Below are 22,761 nucleotides of genomic sequence, written 5' to 3' on the forward strand. Positions count from 1 at the left end.
TCGGAAGTCTAATCCTCTTCCTGTGCTGCATTGCAAGCGATTTTTCACTGGGTCTTAGGTGTTTACATTTACATTGTTAAAGAGATCGTTTCTTTGTTTTTTTTTAAAGTACACTTTGAGTATAAAACGCAATCTGCAGTACTCGGAGGTGTGATGGACAGTTTCCAAAGTGGATGGATGGAGTTACTTCATTCGCAAAGTGAAAAACAGAGAAAACAATGACGGCCTGTTTCCGATAATTCGGCCTGGCCGCACAAATCACTGAGATATGAAGACGAAGACTAACTACACATATCCAGGTACTGAAAGTATTTATTTTTTGTTTAATTTGATACAAATATACAGTTTTTTGTTTCTTTGATTTTTTTTTTTCTGACGGGAGGAAAAAAGAGTAACTCGCCTTCTTTTGCAGGCGAAGATGTTTTTTTCTGAAAAGGGTTTCGATTCCTTTACTTCGGTCTCTGCTTTGATTTCCATCCACAGTTGATATGAATTGACAGTAAGTAGAGTTAGTTATTTTTTATGATAAGATATTAGCAACCTTATAACTCACCCTTTATTAGTGGTAACAAAGCTATAGCTTTTTCCAGTATCTGCGGTGAGATTAACTGAACGATGCTTTCATAAACTATCAAGACTGCATTGATTAATTATTTCTCCATGAACTACGTATGGTTTAAATCAATTAGCAAACGGCAGGATTCGAGTTCTCATTTTAACATTGCTGTCTTAAGGGTTTCGTTCACTTTGCGATATTGCTTATTTTCCTAAACCACTGCGTCACTGAAACTCGTAGCCCATCGCTTTGTTTTCGTCTCCTTGCCATTTGCTTAGCAGAGTAGCCCAGTCCAATTCTGACCCCCCCGCCCACTGCACAAGTGCGCAGGCTCATTACGTCACTGATGGAGCGACCGAGTCTTCTAAGGAATTACATGTTAAGTGCACCTTTTTTAGGGAAATTGTTATATAGGACAATGGTGATATCAGGATAACCCCATTGCACGTTTTCAGCCCTTCTGTTGTTTGAAATGTTTGTGTCAGTGTTTTAAATCACAGGTTCTACAATTAAAATTCTACAAAAAAACAGAGCTGTCTGAAATTTAATGTGTAAAAGAGGCAGTCATAACATGCATTTTAGGGTTTCTGCTAGCACTGAGGCCTCTTTTTTTCAGGATCGGTGTGGATCACAGACACTGTATTTTCCTGTTCTTTTGCCCCAGGTATGGCTTCTCAGCTTCAAGTCTTCTCCCCTCCTTCGGTGTCGTCCAGTGCCTTTTGCCGGGTGAAGAAGCTGAAGGTCGAGAGCTGTGCGTGGGAAGTGACAGGGCAAGTGGGGGAAAACAAATTCTACCCTCTGAGTAACTCCCAGGAGGACTCCTCTGCCCCTGCTGCCAGCTTTAATGTCCCCGTCACAACTTACAGCTCTGCCAGCCTCCTCTTTCCACCTGCAGGAGGGTCGCGTGGGCAAATTGTTGTGCGAGCCGCCGACAGCACTGGCAGCCTCTCGGGGCCCTCCAGTCGTCGCGGCAACGATGTCGCCCTGCGCGACGCTTATCAGAAATATGGCCTGAAGCGCAAGAGCGAGGAGGTTGACAAGAGTGGGAGTGTGCAGATCTTGGAGGAGCTCTCAGCGCCGGTGGTTTCCAACAGGACTGGCACGGTCACCACCACACAGTCCATAACCCATTCCACCTCTACGACAAAGAGCAGCAGCTCCAACAGCGAAGGGGACTACCAGCTGGTGCAGCACGAGATCCTGTGCTCTGTCACCAACAGCTACGAGGTGCTGGAGTTCCTGGGCCGCGGCACCTTCGGGCAGGTAGCCAAGTGCTGGAAGCGTGGCACCAATGAGATTGTCGCCATCAAGATTCTGAAGAACCATCCTTCATATGCCCGGCAGGGTCAGATTGAGGTGAGTGGAGGGTGTTTGATGTGAAGTTTGACACAAGGTTGATCAGAGGGGATAAAGTACATCGTCTGACCATGAATCAGTTCTTTGTTTTAAGATATGCAGAATGCAGGTTAGTTCTCAAAATGATGATGGAGAAATACCTATTCTCCATTCCCATGACTGTCAAGGTACCATCGAACCACTGTGCTTACTAGGCAACCAAGGAAGAATGTTAGTTTCTTAAAGCCCTAAGGTGATGGAACTGTTTAGGAGACTCAGTCTTCCTCAGAATGTAGAAAATGACTTGCGTAGCACAAGAGTACCAATCACCATAGAGCTGTATGCAATCTGAAATGGTGACAAAGTCCTGACATTGATGTTCTTAATGATGATGTTAGTCTGATGTTCTTAATCAGTAAATTCCTCTTTCAGGTAAGCATCCTGAACCGGCTGAGCACAGAAAATGCCGATGAGTTCAACTTTGTGCGCTCCTACGAATGCTTCCAGCATAAGAACCACACGTGCCTGGTGTTTGAAATGCTGGAGCAGAACCTGTACGATTTCCTCAAACACAGCAAGTTTAGCCCCCTGCTCCTGAAGTCCATTCGACCCATCCTGCAGCAAGTGGCCACGGCCCTGATGAAGCTGAAAAGCCTGGGGCTGATCCACGCTGACCTTAAACCAGAGAACATCATGCTGGTGGACCCTGTGAGACAGCCTTATCGCGTCAAAGTCATTGACTTTGGCTCAGCAAGCCATGTGTCCAAGGCCGTTTGCTCTACCTATCTACAGTCCCGCTATTACCGGTAAGCCTGAGCGTCCAGAATGCACACCATGGAACTGCTGTGCTGTTCGATGTTTATTGCATAGCAGCTTCGAATATGTATTAAAAATGATGAAGGAGCTGTTAGAGGGAAAACATGAGATTGCTTTGTATAGTGGATTTTGCCACATTGGTCACCTGAGGTCATTTTTGTTACAGATGTCCCACAAGTAAAATATGGTTCAACATGTAGGATCTTCAGACAAAGAACCCTTCCAAACATGCACTGATTAGTTTTGTATCAGTCAAATTTCCACCCCATCTTCCTACTCTACTGGTATCATATAGCAGCACTCAGTGGCATGTTCTGCATGTGATCTGGTAATCTTTACGTCACAGGACAAGTCCCTTGTACAAACAGATGCTTTTATGTGAAATGACCACAGTTCAAAATTAATAATATAAGTAATCCTTGATCCTTCCTTAGTGTATTTGGTTTTTCTGAAGTGGTCTAGGTCTTTTAATTTGAATACATACAACAGTGTCATTCTTTTTTGTGTACAGGGCACCAGAGATTATTCTAGGACTTCCTTTTTGTGAAGCAATTGATATGTGGTCACTGGGCTGTGTGATTGCGGAGTTGTTTTTGGGGTGGCCACTGTACCCTGGAGCCTCGGAGTATGATCAGGTCAGTACTGTTACCTACTATTTGACTTTCCTAAGCCAGTGACACTTAATACAAAATTATTGGGTAGTGAAGAAGAGACATCTTTAATCCTGTTCACTGAAGTGCAAATGTACCTTGCCGGGAAATAGTGTGTATGCATTTTGACAGACTCTGTAAAAGTGTACTTTTGTCCAGTATAAGTAGGTGAAAACAAAACCAAATATCAAACAAAAAAGTGTTGAGGTCAGACGATGCCTGCATTAGCAGTAGGGTGATAAACACATTTTCAAAAAAGCAAAAGTCATGCCGGAGCAGAACTGTTGTGCATCTGCACACTTTGCTTATCACATTATTCTTACATTTCACCAACTCTTTTAAAGCTAAGAGAGCTGCATAGAAATAATGGATTTTCAGATGCATAAAATTAAAAAGAATTACTTTTGCAGTTGCAATCACAATACAGAGAAATCTGGAAAGCAAAGAGGTTTTAATTGTATAAAAACTCTAATGCAGTGGAGTTGTATAGGGATAATATTATTACAATTGTCTGATTCTTTAGTGATCACAGTGTCATGAATATAATGATATAGTGTAGCTCTCTACTCTTAAGCAGTCCCAGCTATCCTGGTCAGTTAAAACTTAAGATTTTCTATTTTTATCCCTGCTTGAGAAAGGAAAACAAAGCTGCTGGAACGGACCTTGTTTATCCCATGTGATTAGTCAGCTCTTTCTTGTCACTAAAAAAAGCACCTTTTCAGCCTTTAATTGCTACTTATTCAGTTCTGAATGTGAATTTAGAATTTTTTCAGCTTTTGTCCTGTTTATAATTTGGTGCCCAGAAATGAATGTGTGTGCCATCTAATTAAAGCATTGTGCTGCTTTACTGTTTTGTATATCAAAGTGCTGTTTCTTCACTGCTTCTCCACAGTTCTTGTAGCTGACACTTCTAAATCTGCTGTAGCACATAAATATTTCCTTAGTGCGATATCCAGTTGTGCAGCCAGAAATATTTCTGTTTTCATTCAGTCATGTCAGTTGACATACATTTTATAATGCATTTTATTGGTCAGGTTACCGCCCATCTGTATGGCTATTTTTTGTTTGTTTTATGTTTAAAGCAGAATCTGGAATTAATTTCAGTGGCTCATTATAAAGGCTACCGATTTCCTGAGTTTTACACTAATGCTGCTGAAGGTGGTGACAACTCCTGTATATTTGCAAGAGTATATCCACAACTTCTGGCAAATTCCTTAACATTTTTAAAAGATGTTTAAAGTATTTGTGAATAAGTAATAAAGTTCCTTCGGTTGAAAAAAGGGTCTTCCACGTCATGTACTACATTAGTATGTAGAATACATAATAACTGGTGGTGGTTGCTAAGACAGCACATGCACAGTGCAGAGTAGAAGTGACGTTATTGCCTCTCTAAATCTCTCAGAGGACATAGAATTATCAAACTGTGAGTATTGTTGGGTATTGCATTGCTATATTTATGTTTTAGTGAAGTTTGTTTTTGGGATTATCTCTTGTTTTTGCAGATACGATACATCTCGCAAACCCAGGGATTGCCCGCAGAGTACTTACTGAGCGCAGGGACCAAAACCAGCCGTTTCTTTAACAGAGGCCATGATTCCAGTTACCCTCTTTGGAGACTGAAGGTAAAAGGGCATGCGTCCATCCATCCATTTTCTAACCACTTGAACCAGTACAGGGTCACAGGGGAGCCAGAGCCTAATCCAGCAAGCCAAGGACAGAAGGCAAGGTACACCCTGGGCAGCATGCCTCTTGATCACAGGGCAGACAGACCAAAGCACAGAAGCCAATTAACCTACCAGTATACAGCGACCTTGTAAAAGTATTCAGACCCTTGACCAATTCTCTCAATTTACTGAATTACAAATCCTACATTGAAATTTAGTTCTCTATGATATTTTTATTTCGAAGCACTGAAACTCAAAATTAAGTATTCTAATGTGACATTGTTTTATGTTAGAAAATATTCTTAAGAAAAATAAAAAATAATTGAAATATGCTGTTTGCGTAAGTATTCGATTTGAATATTTTGTAGAGCCAAAATATTTTGCGGCTATAACAGCTTAAAGTATTTTGGGGTAAGTATGTACCAGCTTTGCACACTGTTCAGGAGTGATTTTAGCCCTTTCTTCCAGGCAGATTTGCTCCAGGTTGTTCAGGTTAGTCGGATGACGCTTGTGCAACACAAGTTTCAAATAGCGCCTGCAGTGCACTATTCAAATAGTGTCTGAAATAAAAATGTCACAGAGAACAAAGTTTCGTTGTAGCATTTGTGGTTAAGTAAAATGACAGAATTGGTCAAGGGTCTGAATACTTTTGCAAGGCACTGTATGTTTTGACTGGGAGGAAACCAGAGCCCACACAAACCTGTGGAGAACTTGCAAACTCCACACAGACTGCACCCCAGGCCCCCTATGTTGTGAGGCAGCAATGGTAATCACTGCACCATCTCAGGGACATGTGTTTATATTTTCCAGGAAGTTATCTTGTTTAGGAGATATTTTAATAGCCATTTTCCTAGAACAAAAAAACTCTTTCTAAGCAGTTAATTGAATTTATTATGTGTATATTTGGGTGTTTTCTTAACAAATCACAGGACCTTTTCATGTTTAAATAACAAGTGAATTAATCTCATAATTTAAGTGTTTATTGAAAAGTAGACAGTTTGTTTCAGCAAAAGAGTTCAGAAGCAACTGTTTTCAGACTGGTGTTATTAGGAAAGAGCTGGTCTTGGCTGTTTGCCGAGCACTTCAAAAGAGTCTGTGTCTGAACTGTATCTCTTAACAATATCCTGACGCACCTCTTGGTAAGTAAACAAGAGTCTTCTATCTCCGTTCAGATCCAGCTACCTGTGCTGATTCTGGTTAAGATTAGCTTTAAATCCTTGATCAGATTTCCCTTTTTTTTCTTGAGTTTATGCTGCATCTATTAATGGTTCCTTTGTATTCCCTTGTGCTGCTCTTTTCAGACACCAGCGGAACACGAAGCAGAGATGGGAATAAAGTCGAAGGAAGCCAGGAAGTATATTTTCAATTGTTTGGATGATATGATGCAGGTAATTAATTTAGCCTTTTATCACTGTGTCTAAAGATAATTTTTAATTTTAAAAACACTTGACAAATATATATGGCATAAACTGTATATATGATGAATATATCAAAGATAAAAAAGCAGCATAACTCAATAACGATGCCAGGCCTTGTAGACAGTTATAAAGTCAATGCTTAACATAATCCTGAACTGTTGCTTTTGACTTAATGCAGTTCCTCAAAATTTAGTGCAAATCTGAAAATTAAATAATTAAAAGGCTGTCAGTATAGAAATACATAGGAACTGTTTGTCTTGCAGTGGCCTGTGATTATCTGATTTGCACCGTAATACAGTTAAAACTCTAGTGAATGAACGTTTCACAGTTAAGTCATGCATGTCAGACAACCTGATTTGTCATTTTCAGAACAATCCAGCATGAAGATCTGCTTGGGGAAAAAAGAAAGATTAGAACATATTCCCCATTCTTAGAAATCTATGTATCGGTACTGAAGCCATTAAGTTACTTGCCTTAAGAGAATGAAAGAGGTGACGAATCTTATTCATTTGATTGGTCAGCAAACAGAGGTCTAATAAATGCATTGTAAAGCTTAAAATAACTTCCCTGGATTAAAATGTCTCACTATTTGCTATGTACTCCAGCATTTTTTTTATTGCTTCTCTGCACTTGATAAAGTCATAGAATGCTTGTTGTTTGTCCTTGGAGGTCATGCTCATTTACACTTAACTGTTTTCTTTGGAATTGTACAGTTTAGTGTCATGAAATGGAAATACTCGTCATGAAACATGATCTTGAAATTAAAGGATGTGACCAATTGAAAATACAAAGCATATAAAACTCTCTGTTGTTTCCTGTTTTTTTGTGTGTCATGCAAGGTGAACATGTCCACTGATTTGGAAGGAACGGATATGCTGGCTGAGAAGGCAGATCGGCGGGAGTTCATTGATTTGTTGAAAAAAATGCTGACCTTGGATGCTGATAAAAGAATAACTCCGATGAAAACTCTTGGCCACTCTTTTGTGACAATGGCTCACCTGCTGGACTTCCCACACAGTTCCCAGTGAGTGGAAGACCTCTTTAAATGCCCTTTTAAGTAAGGGTGGAGATTATGAAGAATTCTTCAGTCAACTCAAATCAGGAGACTCACAAAATGACTGTAGCACATTAACACTAGAACTATTAAGAAGAGGTCAATTATCAGATGTAATTTAGAAGGCACATCAGATCAAATGTAATTACAAACAAAACACCATTTTCAAATGAACAGTTGTGCAGGCAACCCTTCAATACTTCAAAAATACTATGCTCAATTTATCCAGAGTAACAAGCAATTACACAGTTATGTGTACATTCATACAGAAATTTTAAATGCAACCTAGTCGTTTATTTATTGAGCAAAGTGTAAGTTCATAAAAACATTTCAAGAAATATTTTGCATCTCCCATTAAACAAATACGCTTTTGTGTCAGTGAAGAGTAATCTGAGTAGCATTATTCATGGAGGTGAAAAGGTTTTCAGCTTTCTTTGTGCCTTTATCACACAAGTCTTTTGCATGGTGCATGTTTATCTGAAGATCTGTTTTTAGTGCGTTTAGCTGCCTGCTGTTTTCTTCTACTTGCGTCACTGAATGTGTTCCTGTATCCAGGCTGAGATACCCAGTGCCTTGCAATTTCAAAATGATTAAATTCTGTCTACTTGAATTTTCTACAGTTCATCCCCTGCAAAGCCAAGGAATTGGTTTACTGGATCAAGCCGCCACCTTTCCAATGACTCTGCAAGAGGTGTTGAGTAACATATTGTGCTTTTTTGTTTTGTATAGACTGCCCTAAATGTTTTCTTTTTCCCTTCAGTGTGAAGTCCTGTTTTCAGAACATGGAAATTTGCAAGCGGAGAGGGAATAGCTTCGACAACGGGAAGAGCATCTTTAGTACAAACGCTGCACAAAACACTGCCAGCAACCTCACTGTGACATTTGGCAGCCAACTTAACCAGCACAATCAGGTAGTACATGTTCTGTTCCCCAAAGCATTTGAAGCAGTTGGCTTACATCTGGATCAGGCTTGAAGTTAGTATAATATAGATATCAGTCAAGCTATCTCTAGCCAGATCAGTTCTGAGATGGCAGGCATTCAAAGACTTACTTTTGTAGTCTATGGCAATCTCTCCCTTACTTCATGAAAATCCAGCTCTCCAGTACTGAGGTCATGGGTATTACAGATTGCCCTTTCTACAGGGGAAGGTTTTCTAATCCTTGGCAAAACAAAAAATTGTAATTGTTTGGGGTTTTGTTGTATGTTTATTTTTTTATTAACTACAGCTGCTTTTCTATCTGTTGAGTTGACACATGCTTCCACAAATGACATGGCCATGGCTTCACATATAATCATTGGATCTGAAAATAAGGCACTAGCTTATAATTATAGTTCTAGTTTTCTTTTGAGTTTTCCTGGAACATAATCATTTTTTTTTAGGAAATATCTGCTCTGAAAGGTCTCCTGTCTATTGACTGTCTAACATGTTCCATAAATCTGTGCTTTTATGTGGCATCCTTCCTGTGGTCAGTCCAGTTTCTGCATGACCTCAGTTTGCATGTATCAGTTCTGTTCAGTTGATTGAGTTAACTTCTTCCCTATTCACACTGTGATTTCTGTTAAATGTCTGCATGTTTCTTTTCAGGTTCCTTCTGCAGGTGCGCCGTCTCTCTCTCTCACCAGCACCAACGTGCCACTTCTGAGTTATCAGCCTGCCCTGTATCAGCAGGCTGCGGTCAGCATCCCGGGCATCACACAGCAGAGTGTTTCTCTGCAGGCCCGACCTGCCCAGCTGTGTGCCCAGACTGAACCCTTCCAGCAGACACTGATTGTGTGTCCTCCAACAATCCAGGGTAATCTAACTAGATTTAGATTGCTTTTTAGTAGATTTTGTTAAAGTTGTCAGATTAATCTGAAATAATAAATAATGTATATGCATAGTCTTTTGTATAAATACCAGCTCAATTATCTTTCTTTTCTAGGGCTTCAGACATCCACTAAACATTCTGCCTTTCCAGTCAGGATGGAAAACACTGTTCCTATAGTTCCTCAGACACAGTCTGCGCAGGCTCTGCAGATACAGCCAGGAATGCTCACACAGGTATGACATCTGGATGCATTCAAGGGACTGCGCTCAAAATACTCTCACACTGATGTGTGTTCTGCCAAGATTAATTCACAGCATTTGACCGTGGCACATGTTAGAGAAAGATGAGGAAAGCATTTGAGAATGATATTGTGGCATTGTGCTACCAAGTGCAGTGGTGGAGGGAATTGTTTAGCAACTGCAGAAGGTTTTCTGAATATTATTTTCTCGATAAAGGAAAGCAAACAACATGTAGTCATACTGGGTTCTTCCCAGAAGAGCACAGGTAGGGCCAGTGTTTTCAGGCAGTGAGCAATTTTGGATTTCAAAAGCTTTACATTTTGAAAGTTGCAAATATATTGCAGACGATCATATGAAAATGTGAATCGGTTACAGCACCAAAATCTATATTTCAGTGTTTTCAGAAGCACTCATATGTAGAACTAATTTTTTAAGCTTAAATGATATCATTTGCATATAACATTGCTTGGAGCGCCTACCTATACCATTGAGATCTAGATAGTTTTATTCAGCAGGGTAACTGTAAAGGAATTTCGTGATTCAGTGATCAGGTATCTGAGAAAATGGAAGTATTCTTATTTCAAAAACCAATGGTTTTTACAAAATAGTAGCCTACTTTAACCTACAAACTCATTACACCTGCATGTACAGGTGCTTATATAGTATTGCAAGCAGCAAAAGTTATACATTCATATATCGCAATCAGTTGAGCTCATTTTTTATATAATTTTGTCATCAGACAAATAGAAATCAAGGGATGCTAAACCACATTAGCTCTACAACCACTAAGCTCAAAGAAACCTACAGTTTGGGTGATTTAACGACGGTAATTCAACCCCTATACTCTAGATGCAATCACTTCATCACAGGACACAAGAATAGTAAGGAGAGAGAGAGGCTCACAAATGGAATAATACATACAAATTATAATAATTATTGTTCTTCCCCATATTATTTTACTTAATTTTTCAATTATTTGCTTCTGGTGTGTGGTTGTGAATGATTCACAAGTAAGGTGGTCAAGTAAATTGAAGCATAAGGCCATTTCGGAAACTCTCATTTCTGAAAATTCAGGTAATTATGGTACCATTCAGAAAGCACTCTTCCTGTTTTTGAAACTATGACAGTGTAGCATTAATGAGGATGCTATCACACATCAGAGCTTTTAAAAACCTCTGTGCTTACTGGTGCAATAGCCTGACCACCCCTGACTGAGACACCTCTATAGCTTGTCATCTCTTCTCTGGTGCACTGAGATGAGCACTTCTTGGGGTCCTTCTGAAATCTGTGGCTTGTACTAGTTTTGTGGTTTGGGCATGCCTTTTCATGTGCCTGCGGTTAATCCATTAGTATCGGACACAAACTTCCTTTCTTGTTTTTTTTCTTCTAGTAACATGGGGGAAAAACCTTGTGTATTAACATTAGCTGACAGTATGACATGTAAACACCACACTGTGTCCTTCGGTGGTGTTATGTGCTTTTTCTGTGGTCATCATGAACAGAGACCATTCAGACCTGAGACTCATGGGCCGTGTGGAGCGCTGTGACGAGTTGTGATTTTGTATGTGCAGTGCACTAGTGACCGGCAGTCCCTGTCGGTGGCCAGTGGTGTGTCTCACTTGTCCGCAATGAGGCAAATCTGTGGTGTGTTCTGTTGTTTTAAAGTTTGATAATAAGGGGTGGAGTGCCTTGGAGATTTTTTGTTACTAGATGTTTACCTGTTTTGATTGTGGTGCCTAAGCTGCTCTTTTCAATTCAGGCACACCTGGTATTCATTACAGTCTCTGGCTTTACGAACATGACTGTTAAAATGCAGGTGCTCCAGACAAGGTTCTGTGACCATACAGTTTCTCACGTAGCAGTCGCCATAGCCCAGAGGTCTTCTGTTCAACTATGAAGATGTGGCTTATTGTAGCAAAAATCTCTTGTAATTGCGGGAAACAAGTATAATAATTTGCTCTTTTGTTTTAGTGAAAATGATTAAATTAGGTGCTTGGAAATTGGGGGATAGATGTATAATGAAATTTTTGACAAGTATATGCATTAGGACTTAAGTTCTGCTTGTGTCTAAATGACTTTCATAACTATTGGAAACTTAATACTTTATTATTGTCTCGTATGTTAACCTACAGATGCAGCCATTCAAAATGCGCAGGCGATACCGCATTATTTTCCAGTACGGTGTACGCAGTCTACCGCGAGTTACCGGTAAATACCGCTAGTTACCGTAAATTCTCCTATAATATGACAAGCAAAATAATAGTATCCGGAATTTCCGCAAGGTGGAGCTAATAAAGCTCAACCTCTCATGTTTGAGCTGTCGCCATCAAAGTCTTTAGCGAAGATATTACTAATAGTATTAATAATGAATGACCTTGGACAAGCTGTAAGTGTAAACTCAAAGTATTGCCCTGGTCCACATTCTTTTTTTCATTGACCATCTTTGTAAAAGTAACACCACAGCATTTCGCAATCACGCATTTGTTTCCAATCATGAAACGTACAGTAATTTTTGAGAATCGATTCACCATGCCTTTCACATGCTCATAAAAGAGATTGATTTAGGGACATAAACATATTACTGTATGCAAACTGTACTGTATACAGTATGTATATGTATATTTAATGTCTTAACTGTGCCCGTTTAAGTATTGAATATTTATATGGAATTTTACCACTGAAGGGAAATCTTAGTGCCTGAGCATAAAAAGAATAGGAGCATACTGCAACACGTGTGAAGGCCATAAACAATATTAATTTTGGAACTTAAACATACAGTATATGGCTGGTCTCAGTACTTTAAAGAAAACATACACACCAGTATTCCATTTCTCCCTAAACATTTTAAGCATCGAAGTCTTTAACTAACGTGATACCGGAGTCAACAAGCATACTTTTAGAATTTGATTAAAAGGGAATATAATATGGAATCGTGTATCTCAAGAAATTAATAACGATATAATTATATTCATGTTGCAAAAAAACTGCAACGGACATAAAAACTCCCTTGCTTTTAACAGAGTGTTCCATAATTTCTAACTACGAAAATGATTTAAACTGCGACACTTATCATTCAACCAGACCTCGAAATATCACAAGGATCCTCCTTGTAAATCTTTCTACGACAGACCAACGGACCACGAGTGCCCCTGTCGGTCAACCAATCACGTACCGCGGTACCATACATCATGGTGCGTCACAATGCGTGATGCCGTAGCCAATAACCTCCGGTACGTGTGTGTACCGCGCACTTTGAATGGCTGCATCTGTATATTAAATCACCAGATTTGTGGCTATTGAAGACCTTTGTCTTCCCAAGCTGTGCCTTTGAAGTTTGTGTTGATCTTGGCTGTTGCTGGCAATCCAGATGGATTTATTAATTGTGCCATTCTATCAATGTCAGTAGCTTTAGTATCTGCAGACACTGTTGTTTACATTATACGTTGGTTCTTCATAATGAAGCTTCCCTGAACTGAAGTACACATTTTGTTAATTGAAAGAAAATGTTGAAGCTCACGTATTTTAATTTTGTTTTTACTTTATTTTTTACTGGGAATGATTCTTGTAGGAAAAATGTATGTTATCACTCCAGTCCTAACTAAACAGAAAGGAAGATCTTGCTGGGCACCATGTTGTGCTCCTGAGCAATGTTCTTAACTTCCTGGTGCTGGTTCCAGCATTCCAAATTTCCAGCTGTCTTCACTCACATTGGATCGGCTAAAATAATATGATGATTTCGCTTTAATTTGGAGACCACCAGCAATTGCTAATCTGGGATGAGTGGAATTCATCTTTCTGCTTTAGAGATTTAAAACAAAACAGCTGCTGCATTATTCATCAGAAGTACACAAAGGTTTTCGGTGGGTATCAACACCTGCCAACAAACCCCCCCTCTGGATTTGTGGCCTTTCTTTTCCCTGAGTCTTGTTCCCCGGAGTGGCGGTTGCTGAGGGATCTCCTCCAGGACTGAACTCCGTGCTCCACGGTCATGTGGATCTAACTCACACACCTCCTCTCCAGGGATCCTGCTCCCCACTGATGGTGGCCACCTTGAACCCACATGTTGCCACAGTAGCGCCGCAGTACTCGGTTCCCCTGGCGCTGAGCTGCGCGGCGGGAAGGCCGGCCCTTCTAGAGCAGACGGCCACTGTGCTGGTAAACCCCTCTCTGCTCCGATGCTGTTTCTCACACTAACAGCTTTTTTTTTTGAACGCCAGTGTATTTAATCCTCCTCCTCTCCTTTTACCCAAAGGGGCTGCAGAGGGCATGGAAGCATGTGCTGAGTGGTGTGCCTCCTGTTTGTGCTTTTGCTTGCAGCTTTTATGTCCGTAGCCCCCAGCGCCACTCCATTGCTCCCCTCCCCCAGTAGAAATCAGAGAGCTGGAAGCAGAGCCACACCCTCTGGGTGCCAGAAAGACTCAAAGCTCAGGGCTTCACCTTAATTCTGTTTAAAACCCTTTTGTCTGAAAGCCATGTGGTTGATTTCAGGACATTCTGGAATGGCGGTTTTTACAAAATATTTATGCCCACATTTGAAATAATGTTGCCCCTTTCTCCCTTATTTAACAAGGTTTACGTTTCTGTTTCCAAGTATTGTTTTTGAGTGGAATAATATGAACCTTATTGTCTGTCTTTAGGTATTTTAGGGACCGCTCAGTGATCGGCATGGCTGCTTGGCATGTGCCCGCTCAGAAAGAAAGCGCTGCTCAGTTCTTTGTCCCTGTATTGTTTGTCTGTCTTCTGGAGTGGCATACCAAAAGTCTCATTGGTGTTTTGTTTTTCTCTCCAGATTAATCAAATCTTCCTTCTGTGCAGGTCATGACCCTGGAAACCAGCACATCATTCTTATAGTAGCACTTGGACAAACTCGGTTATATACCCACACACGTGCAAACATGCATAAGCTTGAACCCTTCCATTTCAATGCCATATGCCTAATAATTTAATATTATATTTTTTATGTTCCAAAACAGTGTAAGCAAACCTTAAAATCTTTTACAAAATAAGAAGATCAGGATGAAGTGTATTGTGTAGAAATGGCTGAGCATGTGCTGATAATGGAGCATTAAAATGAGTGTGAAAAGGGGACAGAGTGCCATTGCAGGCCTCATTTTGGGTGCATCTAATCTAGGTAATGAGAATTAGATCTGGGGTATCCACCTCCCAGAGGTGCGGTGTGTTTTCTTGTTTTGTTGGTGTTTGTTTGGCTCTTAGCTTAGGTACTTCACTTTAGGCTCCCGAATTGTCTGTACTACATCTTGAAAACCTCTATTTTATCATACCCAAGAAAATAAACTCATCAATCTAGAACTCCCACTAATTATTTTAATACTCTGTTTAATACTCTGTTTGAAACAAAAGCCAATAAACACAGCAGCCCTCCAGGAACTGGAGTATGTGAATAGTACCTGCCTATTTCTGTTCTCAGGAAATAATAGTCATGTGGAATGATTTTAAATATCTCTGCTCAGCATTAACTGTAGGGACATCACACAGTATTGTAGGATAGAAGAAGGAATGAGTGATGACACTACATATATCTGAATTATAAATATTTTTTGTGGAGGGACAGAGCCTAGAAGCTATGACCAGTAGGCTTGTTTAAAGTAGCAAGAGAATAGTGCGATGGTGCGCTTTTATTTTACCTCATAAGTATATGAAGAATTCCTGTCTGATTTTGTTTTCAGAATAAAATAGTGATGCAGAATGGTGTTTAGGGAAAATTTTAGATGCCAAATAGCAGTGAATAGTTTTATCTTAATTAGACTGCATACAGAAGTGGAGAACAAGTAAATTGTCCTTCTAATATGCTAATTTCCCATAAAGGTTATTAAAAAAATAATTGTAGATTAAGCAGAAACTGTACTGAATGGCAATATTATTCAAATAGTCTTCAAATAAGTAAGTTAAAGTAGATTGAAGAACAATTCAGGCTACTGTTAAATACTATTGTAATGGAGACTAGATTACTATATGACCAAAGAGCTTTTAAAAAGGTTGACTTGGTTGGACTCCACTTTCCGGAAGGGAGAAATGCTATTTCCATGCATTGTGATTCTGCCCCACATACAGTATTTTCAGTCGGTTTAATGGATACATTGTGTATATCTCTAAATTTGTGCCAACCACAAAAACTCTTTATATATATAGTTTCACGCATTCTTGCACACTTAATGCACTTAAAAATAAATGAGTGCCTTACATAAAATAAATTTGCTGAGACTTTAAGTGGTTTGTTTAATGATAGTGCAGTAGTAACTTACTTATTTTATCTTTGTACGGTCATCCTCCTTGCTTAAGTTCTTGTGACAGACCCATGAAAGGTATTTTACTTTTTTTTTTGTTTACTGCGGATAACTTTTTCAGAGAAATAGAAATGCTTCTTTAGGCAGGCTGTTCCTGGGCTAAGTCTTCCCCTTGCTTAGGTTTTTTTGTGTATATATATATATGAGACCCCAAATGAAGATGGCTCCCAATTAAGGCATTTAAAAAAAATTGGTGTATTGATTTGGAATCAACATGGTGACATCAGGGAGGGGATTAACATTAAGATATTAATATATGAATATGTCCATGTGCAAGTCGGTGGTAGTGCTACTGCAGTGTGAATGTTATTAAATTATAGCACATAATTTAACCCAGTGATGTGTAGCACATGTACGACTGCATTTTCACAACATTGCAGGTGATAAGAGGCCACTTGGCCCATCTTGCTTGTCTGGTAATTTAGTCGCTAAGAACATTTTTAAAATGTTGTCCAATCAATTCTTAAAAGGGCCTAGAGCCTAGAGTTGTTCCAGACAGTCCCATTTTTCTGTGGAAAAGTGCTTCCTCTTCAGTATCCTAAATAATTTCACTTTTGGTTTCATTTCTAGATTTAAGCCCATGGTGTTATGTATAGTCACCAGGGGAAACAGACCCTTGGTTTGACCGTAACTAAAATTCTATGTGTTAGAATTTTAGCAAATCTCCTTTCAGTGATCATGCTCATACAACAAGGAATCGTTTGTTGCTTTTCTTTCTAACGCCCTGAAATCTTTTTGTATGTATTGACCAAAACTGACCACCGGATTCTAAATTAAGTCTTACTAGTGCATAACTTTTTTTTTAATTCCACACATTTTGGTATATACCAAATTGTTCTGTTTTTTTGTTACTTTCCTACATTGCCTTAATGTGGACATAGACACATCTGTATGATAGCCAGACTCATGTGTAACTTCCTGTAGCTCAGAATCACCTATGTGATATTTACAGTGTGTTACTGCTGCCAATTTGGATCTCTTTGCATTGATACATGTTGGATTTCTTTTACTACACATCTACCTACTCCATTTTTGTCTTATGTTCTTTGTGATTCTGTGTCCACTCGTTTTATGGTAGCCTCTTCCATTTACTGCAAGTGTTTTGCTAACTGTATCCATATAGAAGTTGTTGATAAAGATGAGAAAAGGGCAGTGGGTCTAAATGATTGCCGTGGTACTCCACATGTGAATACGTGACCTTGGATTACAAGGGGTCTTACCAGAACTTTCTTGGAAGTCTAGATATGTCATATATATTAGTTATTCAGTGTTCTTATTACTTATTCTAAAAATTAAATCCTTTAGCTAATCTAAACCTTTTTAAAATTCATTTTACCAAATAGTATTCCTCTGTTTTAGCCCAAAGTATAATTTCAATTACTTTTGCAGTAACAGAAGTAAGATTGTCCAGATTTATAATTTCTGGTTGAATTCTATCTACCTTCTTACAAAACAGTGTTACTTTTGCAATTCTGCAGAGTGAGCTAAATTCTTCTAGTTAGGGGTCTATGAATAACATTCTTCAGTTACTGGGCATATCCTATCAAAACTTTTTTATATATTGTTTTTTTTTCCCCATCTGTAGTACCTCAGTGTCAGTTAAAATAAAATTGCCCAATACAGATTAATCTTGTTCCACAACATTGAGCATGCTATTGACATCTTCTATTGTAGAAAACTATGTGGAGTTTTCGTTTAATGATTATTATTTCATCACATTCCATTATTAATCCCCTTAAATCTTGTAGACAGTTTACAGCAGCACATTTGTTCATTGTAAACATAAAATAAAAACATATCCCAAAACACAACATTATGGAAACCACAATGGCCATCTTTGTCTCCTTTTTATGAGGTTGGATGGCCATGTTACTTTTCTGAAACTCTGTGGTGCTGTGCTTTTTATTTCTTAAAATAGTCTTCGAGACAGTTTGTGTTTTTATGTAGACAAATGGGATATTAAAGCTTCTGTAAGATTCCCCCCCCCCCCTTGTTATTCAGAAATGATGATAATATGAAGTTTTTCTTGTTTACAGCAGGCTTGGCCCACAGGAACTCAGCAGATTCTCATACCATCACCTTGGCAACAGATGTCTGGGATTTCGCTCCATAATACTGTCCAGCCAGTCATCACTGAGTCCCCTATGGGTGCTATCCTCTCTGACAACATGAGCTCTGGGCAACAAATAGCCAACTGGAGGTGAGCACGGGGAGCTAAATCCGTTTATTTAAGGTTTACTTATTTAGTATTTTTCAGTTATTCTGATTCAAATGCTGGGGTTGCTGGATAAAACTGACAGCCAGTGTTCGGGAGAAACTTGAATCAAAGATAAATTGTGTAGATGTATATTAAGTTCTTGGCTTTATGCGAAGCGTTCATTCTAAAGTAAAAGTCTTCCGCCACAAATAACAGACACAAGACAAAACAAAGTTTTAACAGTTTAGATAATACTCACTATGACTCAATGGAATGCGTGGTATGTTGATACTAAATATATCATTTTCAAAAAGTCTTTTTAGTAATTGCAATTAGAACAAAACTTTATTTTTACTATTTTAGAATAGAATAAGAAAATAAACATTGTGGCTGCTTGGAATGAAGGTTAATGTATCAAAACCCAAAGAGATTTAAAAAAAAATGACTAGAGGTTTGTTTCACATAGGTTCAAGATCAGGTTAGTACTGAGTGTAGAGTAATGCACATCTCTTATTAGAAATTCGATATATCATTTTTATTGTATTTGGAAAATTTGGAACTGTTTGGCCTGAAGGAAAAACCAAAGAAATGGGTTCAGAGCCAAGCACAATCAGGACATGAATAAAATATATGAAAAATCAATTAATATCCATATGACCATAGCCTATTTAGTTTAGTTTAGGGTTTTAGCCAAAGCATAAAGAACTGTGCCAAGGTATTTGAACACAACATATAATGATATTATACCTTTATAAAAGACACTTCTTTCATATGTAAAAAGTCAGTTGTGTATAAACAGCTGTAAAAGAATAAATTGTGTCTTTTCAGCATGTGATCTGAAAGTTGCACAGTGATACTGCCATCTCTGTTTATGTTCTCAGTGTGTTCTTGTGATTGTTGTGCAGAAGCTCAGTTTACTGTGTTTTAGGAGCTCCCATGGTGGACAGTACAGTGGAGTGATGCAGCAGGCGTCTATTCTCGGTGGCCATGTGTCTTTGACCACTGCCAGCCAGCCCCTGACCACAGGAGCAGTGTCTGCTGTGAGATCCCAGCAAGGAGGGACCTCGGGGAGGAGGGCCAGAGCGCGGAACACGGACAACAGGACCAGGTGCGGTAGGCCACGCTGCTAGCAGGCGGGCTTTGGGTCAGTTAGTGAGCTGTATTATAAGTGGAAAATGAGTTACCAGCAGAGATGCCCATACGGTCCAGATGTGGTCTGTTCGAGTTCCATTTTCTTACCACTTCATCCAGTTCAGGGTTGTGCAGGAGACGGGGCCTACCCTGGCAAGCAGCACAGGGCAGGAAGCGCTGGGAACTCGACTGCAGCTCATTGCAGGGCACACACACACACTCACGCCAGGGCCAGTTTTCCCAGAAGCCAATGAACCTACCAATATGTCTTTGGGACTGTGGGAGAAAAGTGGAGCACATGGAGGAAACCCACAAAAACAAGGGGAGAAAATGCAAACTCCATGCAGATAACACCCCTGGTCCAGAACTGAAAACCAGGGCCCAGCACTACAGCAATGGTAACGACTGTCCAACAGTGCCACCCTAACCAAAGTGCCAATTTGGTTAAATTCTGAGTATTAGTTGACCGGAGTCATCTCACATATTGGTGTGATGTAAGTACCAGTCACGTGCTGTCCAGCAGCGAAGCCATCGAGACATGCTCTCCTTCTCCTTGAACTCTCCCCGATGTCTCTGATGTTGTAGCTTATCAAAAGAACAACTCTGTTTGCTGTGTAGGAAAGCATTTCTGCATGTCGTCATTCTTACTCTGCAGCTCTATCCATAAGCTGTGTCTTAACAATGAGCAATTTCCTATTATTATCATTTTAAAAAAGGTTTGTTGGTGCCGATTAGAAAATGTAGATTCTATTTTGGTGGCTGAACCTGTCTTAATGACATCAATACTTCAGCACTTCTTAAGAGAGCATAGTTTAGTAAGTAATTGGAGAATAATCAGTAATGAATTGTAATTGGATTTGGCATCTTTTTTTATTATTTCCTCATTATTTCACTATTAACTCTTCTGTGTTTCTAGCAGGGTTATGTCTCTACTGGAAACTGTGCCCCCTGTGGTACACTGCAGCCCCCTGTTGGCAACACCACCATACAATGCTGTGGTACCACAGCCGATTCTCATCACTGATACACCAAGCCCTGCTGTCAGCGTCATCACCATTCACAGTGACACAGAGGACGAAGATGAAAGGAAGTTCTACCCTAGCAGGTGAGATGGCATTGTTAAGTGGAGTTAGGTTGACCATCAGATCTGTTCTTTTCCTAGGTACAATCGATTGTAATTTGTGTGGTACACGGAGATGTCATTTGCTCATAAGGGCCTGTATACTTGGTGATTCTTTTATGAAAAGTGTCCACTCAAAGTGCAGGTGACTCTTTGCAATCTGAATGTTGTGGACTTGATCCCCATTTTTAACACTAGTGTACTCTGAGGGCTGAAAGCTCTATCATTAGTGAAGTAGGGAGCTATCCAGGCCATTGTCTTACAGTTCAGCTCAGTGTTTGTCCTCTTTCCGATGTGATGACTTGATAGGGACAACTCTGAGGAAGCCACTGGCTTGAAGTGAGAGGTGTAGAAGAGAAAAAAAAACAACTGGCCACTCTGAATTTGTTTAATTCAAATGTATATATTGATGTTTAACTGTAAAACATCTTCTGATTATTACCAAAAAATACCATAAAATACCTATCTGTACAGGACGACATAGTTAGAATTGTTCAAGCCATAACTCTTTCTGCTACTCAGTGTTTTCTGTTCTTTTTTGAGGGGTGTGAACAACTTTGGAGGGCACTGTAGGCAGTGTATGATCTCCACAGTACAGAGGAAAATGCACTCCTGATGTGAACATTTAAAATGATGTGAATGCAATCATTTTTTTCACTCCTTGCTCAGATGGGAAAATATAAAATATGATCATAACAATATAGAAGAAAGGTTTTCTCTCCTGCTTCATTTTTTTCCCCTTGGTTCATAATTTTTCTTTTTAGTTTTGAGCAAATAATTTACTAAAACACAAACAAAACATGTTTACATCTTTTCAAATTTGCCCTGCTGGCGTTTTTCCTCTCATTCTTGCTGCAGAGACTGAGCTTATGTCTGTATAGAACAGAGAAGCCTAATTTGATTAGAAAAACAATGTGCATGATGTCAGGTTTTTGTCTTTTGACTGTATTGTCTTTTACTGGCTGTCAACTTGTTGCTGTGTTGTTTGACAGCTATGCAATGAAACAGCGCACTGAAGTCATCAGCTGCGTCACCGTCCATGATTCACAGGACTCGGATTCCTCGCATGGCAGCCCATCAACCCCAAAGCACCTGCCCAGCTTTGTCGAAGCTCCGGCAAATCTGTCGAAGTCGCTGAGTATCATCGTCCCTTCGGTAAAAATGCAGCCAGAAGAATCTAAATCTTCAAGAATTTCAGGTTAGCGGGATCTTCTTTTTTTATCAAACTCATTGGATAAAGATGCTTGCCAATATATGTATATTTATAGTAAATCCCATAAAAATTGTGATTAATGTGCTTAGTTAATGGTGATTGTAAAAACGTCAGTGCTTGTGAATAACAATGGCCCAGTGGCGCAGCCCTTAGCGTTGCAGCCTCACAAAGGAGGCCTTGGGTTCAGTTACTGGGCTGCTATCTGTGTAACATGTGCATGTTCCACCTGGTGGGAGTGTGTGAGGGTTTTTGTGTGTGTGCGCCCTTTGGGGGGTGGACTGGCTTCCTATCCAGGGTTTATCCCGCCTCGCATCCAGCGCTCCCTGGGATAGGCTCCGTGACTCGGTGAGTTGGATAAGTGGTAACTGAAAGTGGATGTTAAGAACAATTTCGTTTGAACCTTTTTTCACTTAATAATTACCACTTTTATAGAGCAATATTACTGAAGTAACATTGCGTCTATAATAGCCTGGTTTTCATGGTGAGCAACAATTCAGTATTTTAGAGCACACTTAAGTCTCACTAGCCCTGTGATGGAACACAATCTGGTGTCTTGTTCCACACTTACAGATTGATATAAGAACAGATAAACATTTTGATTTTTTTTTTCCTTTTTCTAGGGCAGTTTGCTGGTGTTTGCAGTAAGAGTAAGAAAGCAGCTGTGCAGCAAACATGCACTTCAGCATCCTCCAGCAGTAGTTGCCATCCACACACTGCACCCAACAGGATCCAGCCACTCAATCTCAGCCAGGTGAGGCACAAGGGCAGAGAGTCAGAAAATGCAGAGGGGCAAGGGAATGGAGTCAATTGAAGGATCCTTGGAATACTTTAACATAATTGAACATTTCTAGACTGGAACAAAAATTACTGCAGGAGCATTTGGTCATGGTGTTCAGATTTGTAAAAAAGGATGCGCAATCATAAACCTTTAAACTTGAAGTTAGGAGTTCGGATTGTGAAAAGTGGGCTTTATTGTTTGTTCATTTATTTATTTATTTTATCTCTGCTGAATTAATACTTTAAAAAGTGCCAAATCTTAGCAGTGCTGTGATTGGTAGCAGTCCTCTACTTCAGGTTATTAAATCTGTGTGGCTTGAGTAGACATTTTCAGAATCTGGGTATAGTTTTATGGTATATCTGAAAACAGGAGAGGAATTTTTACTCCGAGAGAACCGGGCGTATGGAGCAGGATACCCAGCCATGTAATTAAAGCTGAAATCTGGCCTCTTGTAATAAACAACTGGGTGAGATCCT

At 39.6% G+C, this 22,761-nt stretch overlaps 1 protein-coding gene across 7 annotated transcripts in view; it reads left to right on the plus strand.

Annotated features, from left to right (window-relative positions):
* LOC102688026 (homeodomain-interacting protein kinase 1) overlaps positions 1-22,761 on the plus strand; it is a 24,790-nt gene continuing 2,029 nt past the window's right edge. Inside the window, exons 1-17 of one of the 7 annotated variants that reach the window (XM_015342255.2) lie at positions 1-299; positions 413-499; positions 1,221-1,912; positions 2,324-2,697; positions 3,219-3,342; positions 4,860-4,979; positions 6,323-6,409; positions 7,279-7,463; positions 8,254-8,404; positions 9,080-9,287; positions 9,417-9,535; positions 13,562-13,696; positions 17,883-18,046; positions 18,972-19,151; positions 20,091-20,279; positions 21,287-21,492; positions 22,128-22,258. In XM_015342255.2, coding sequence (XP_015197741.1) covers positions 1,223-1,912; positions 2,324-2,697; positions 3,219-3,342; positions 4,860-4,979; positions 6,323-6,409; positions 7,279-7,463; positions 8,254-8,404; positions 9,080-9,287; positions 9,417-9,535; positions 13,562-13,696; positions 17,883-18,046; positions 18,972-19,151; positions 20,091-20,279; positions 21,287-21,492; positions 22,128-22,258 — 3,063 coding nt within the window. In that variant the 5' untranslated portion in view covers positions 1-299; positions 413-499; positions 1,221-1,222. The remainder of the gene's footprint in view (positions 300-412; positions 500-1,220; positions 1,913-2,323; positions 2,698-3,218; positions 3,343-4,859; positions 4,980-6,322; positions 6,410-7,278; positions 7,464-8,253; positions 8,405-9,079; positions 9,288-9,416; positions 9,536-13,561; positions 13,697-17,882; positions 18,047-18,971; positions 19,152-20,090; positions 20,280-21,286; positions 21,493-22,127; positions 22,259-22,761) is intronic. The other 6 variants (XM_015342252.2, XM_015342253.2, XM_015342254.2 and 3 more) reach the window with 6 other exon arrangements.

This window comes from Lepisosteus oculatus, chromosome 5, assembly GCF_040954835.1.
Source record: "Lepisosteus oculatus isolate fLepOcu1 chromosome 5, fLepOcu1.hap2, whole genome shotgun sequence".
NCBI lineage: Eukaryota > Metazoa > Chordata > Actinopteri > Semionotiformes > Lepisosteidae > Lepisosteus > Lepisosteus oculatus.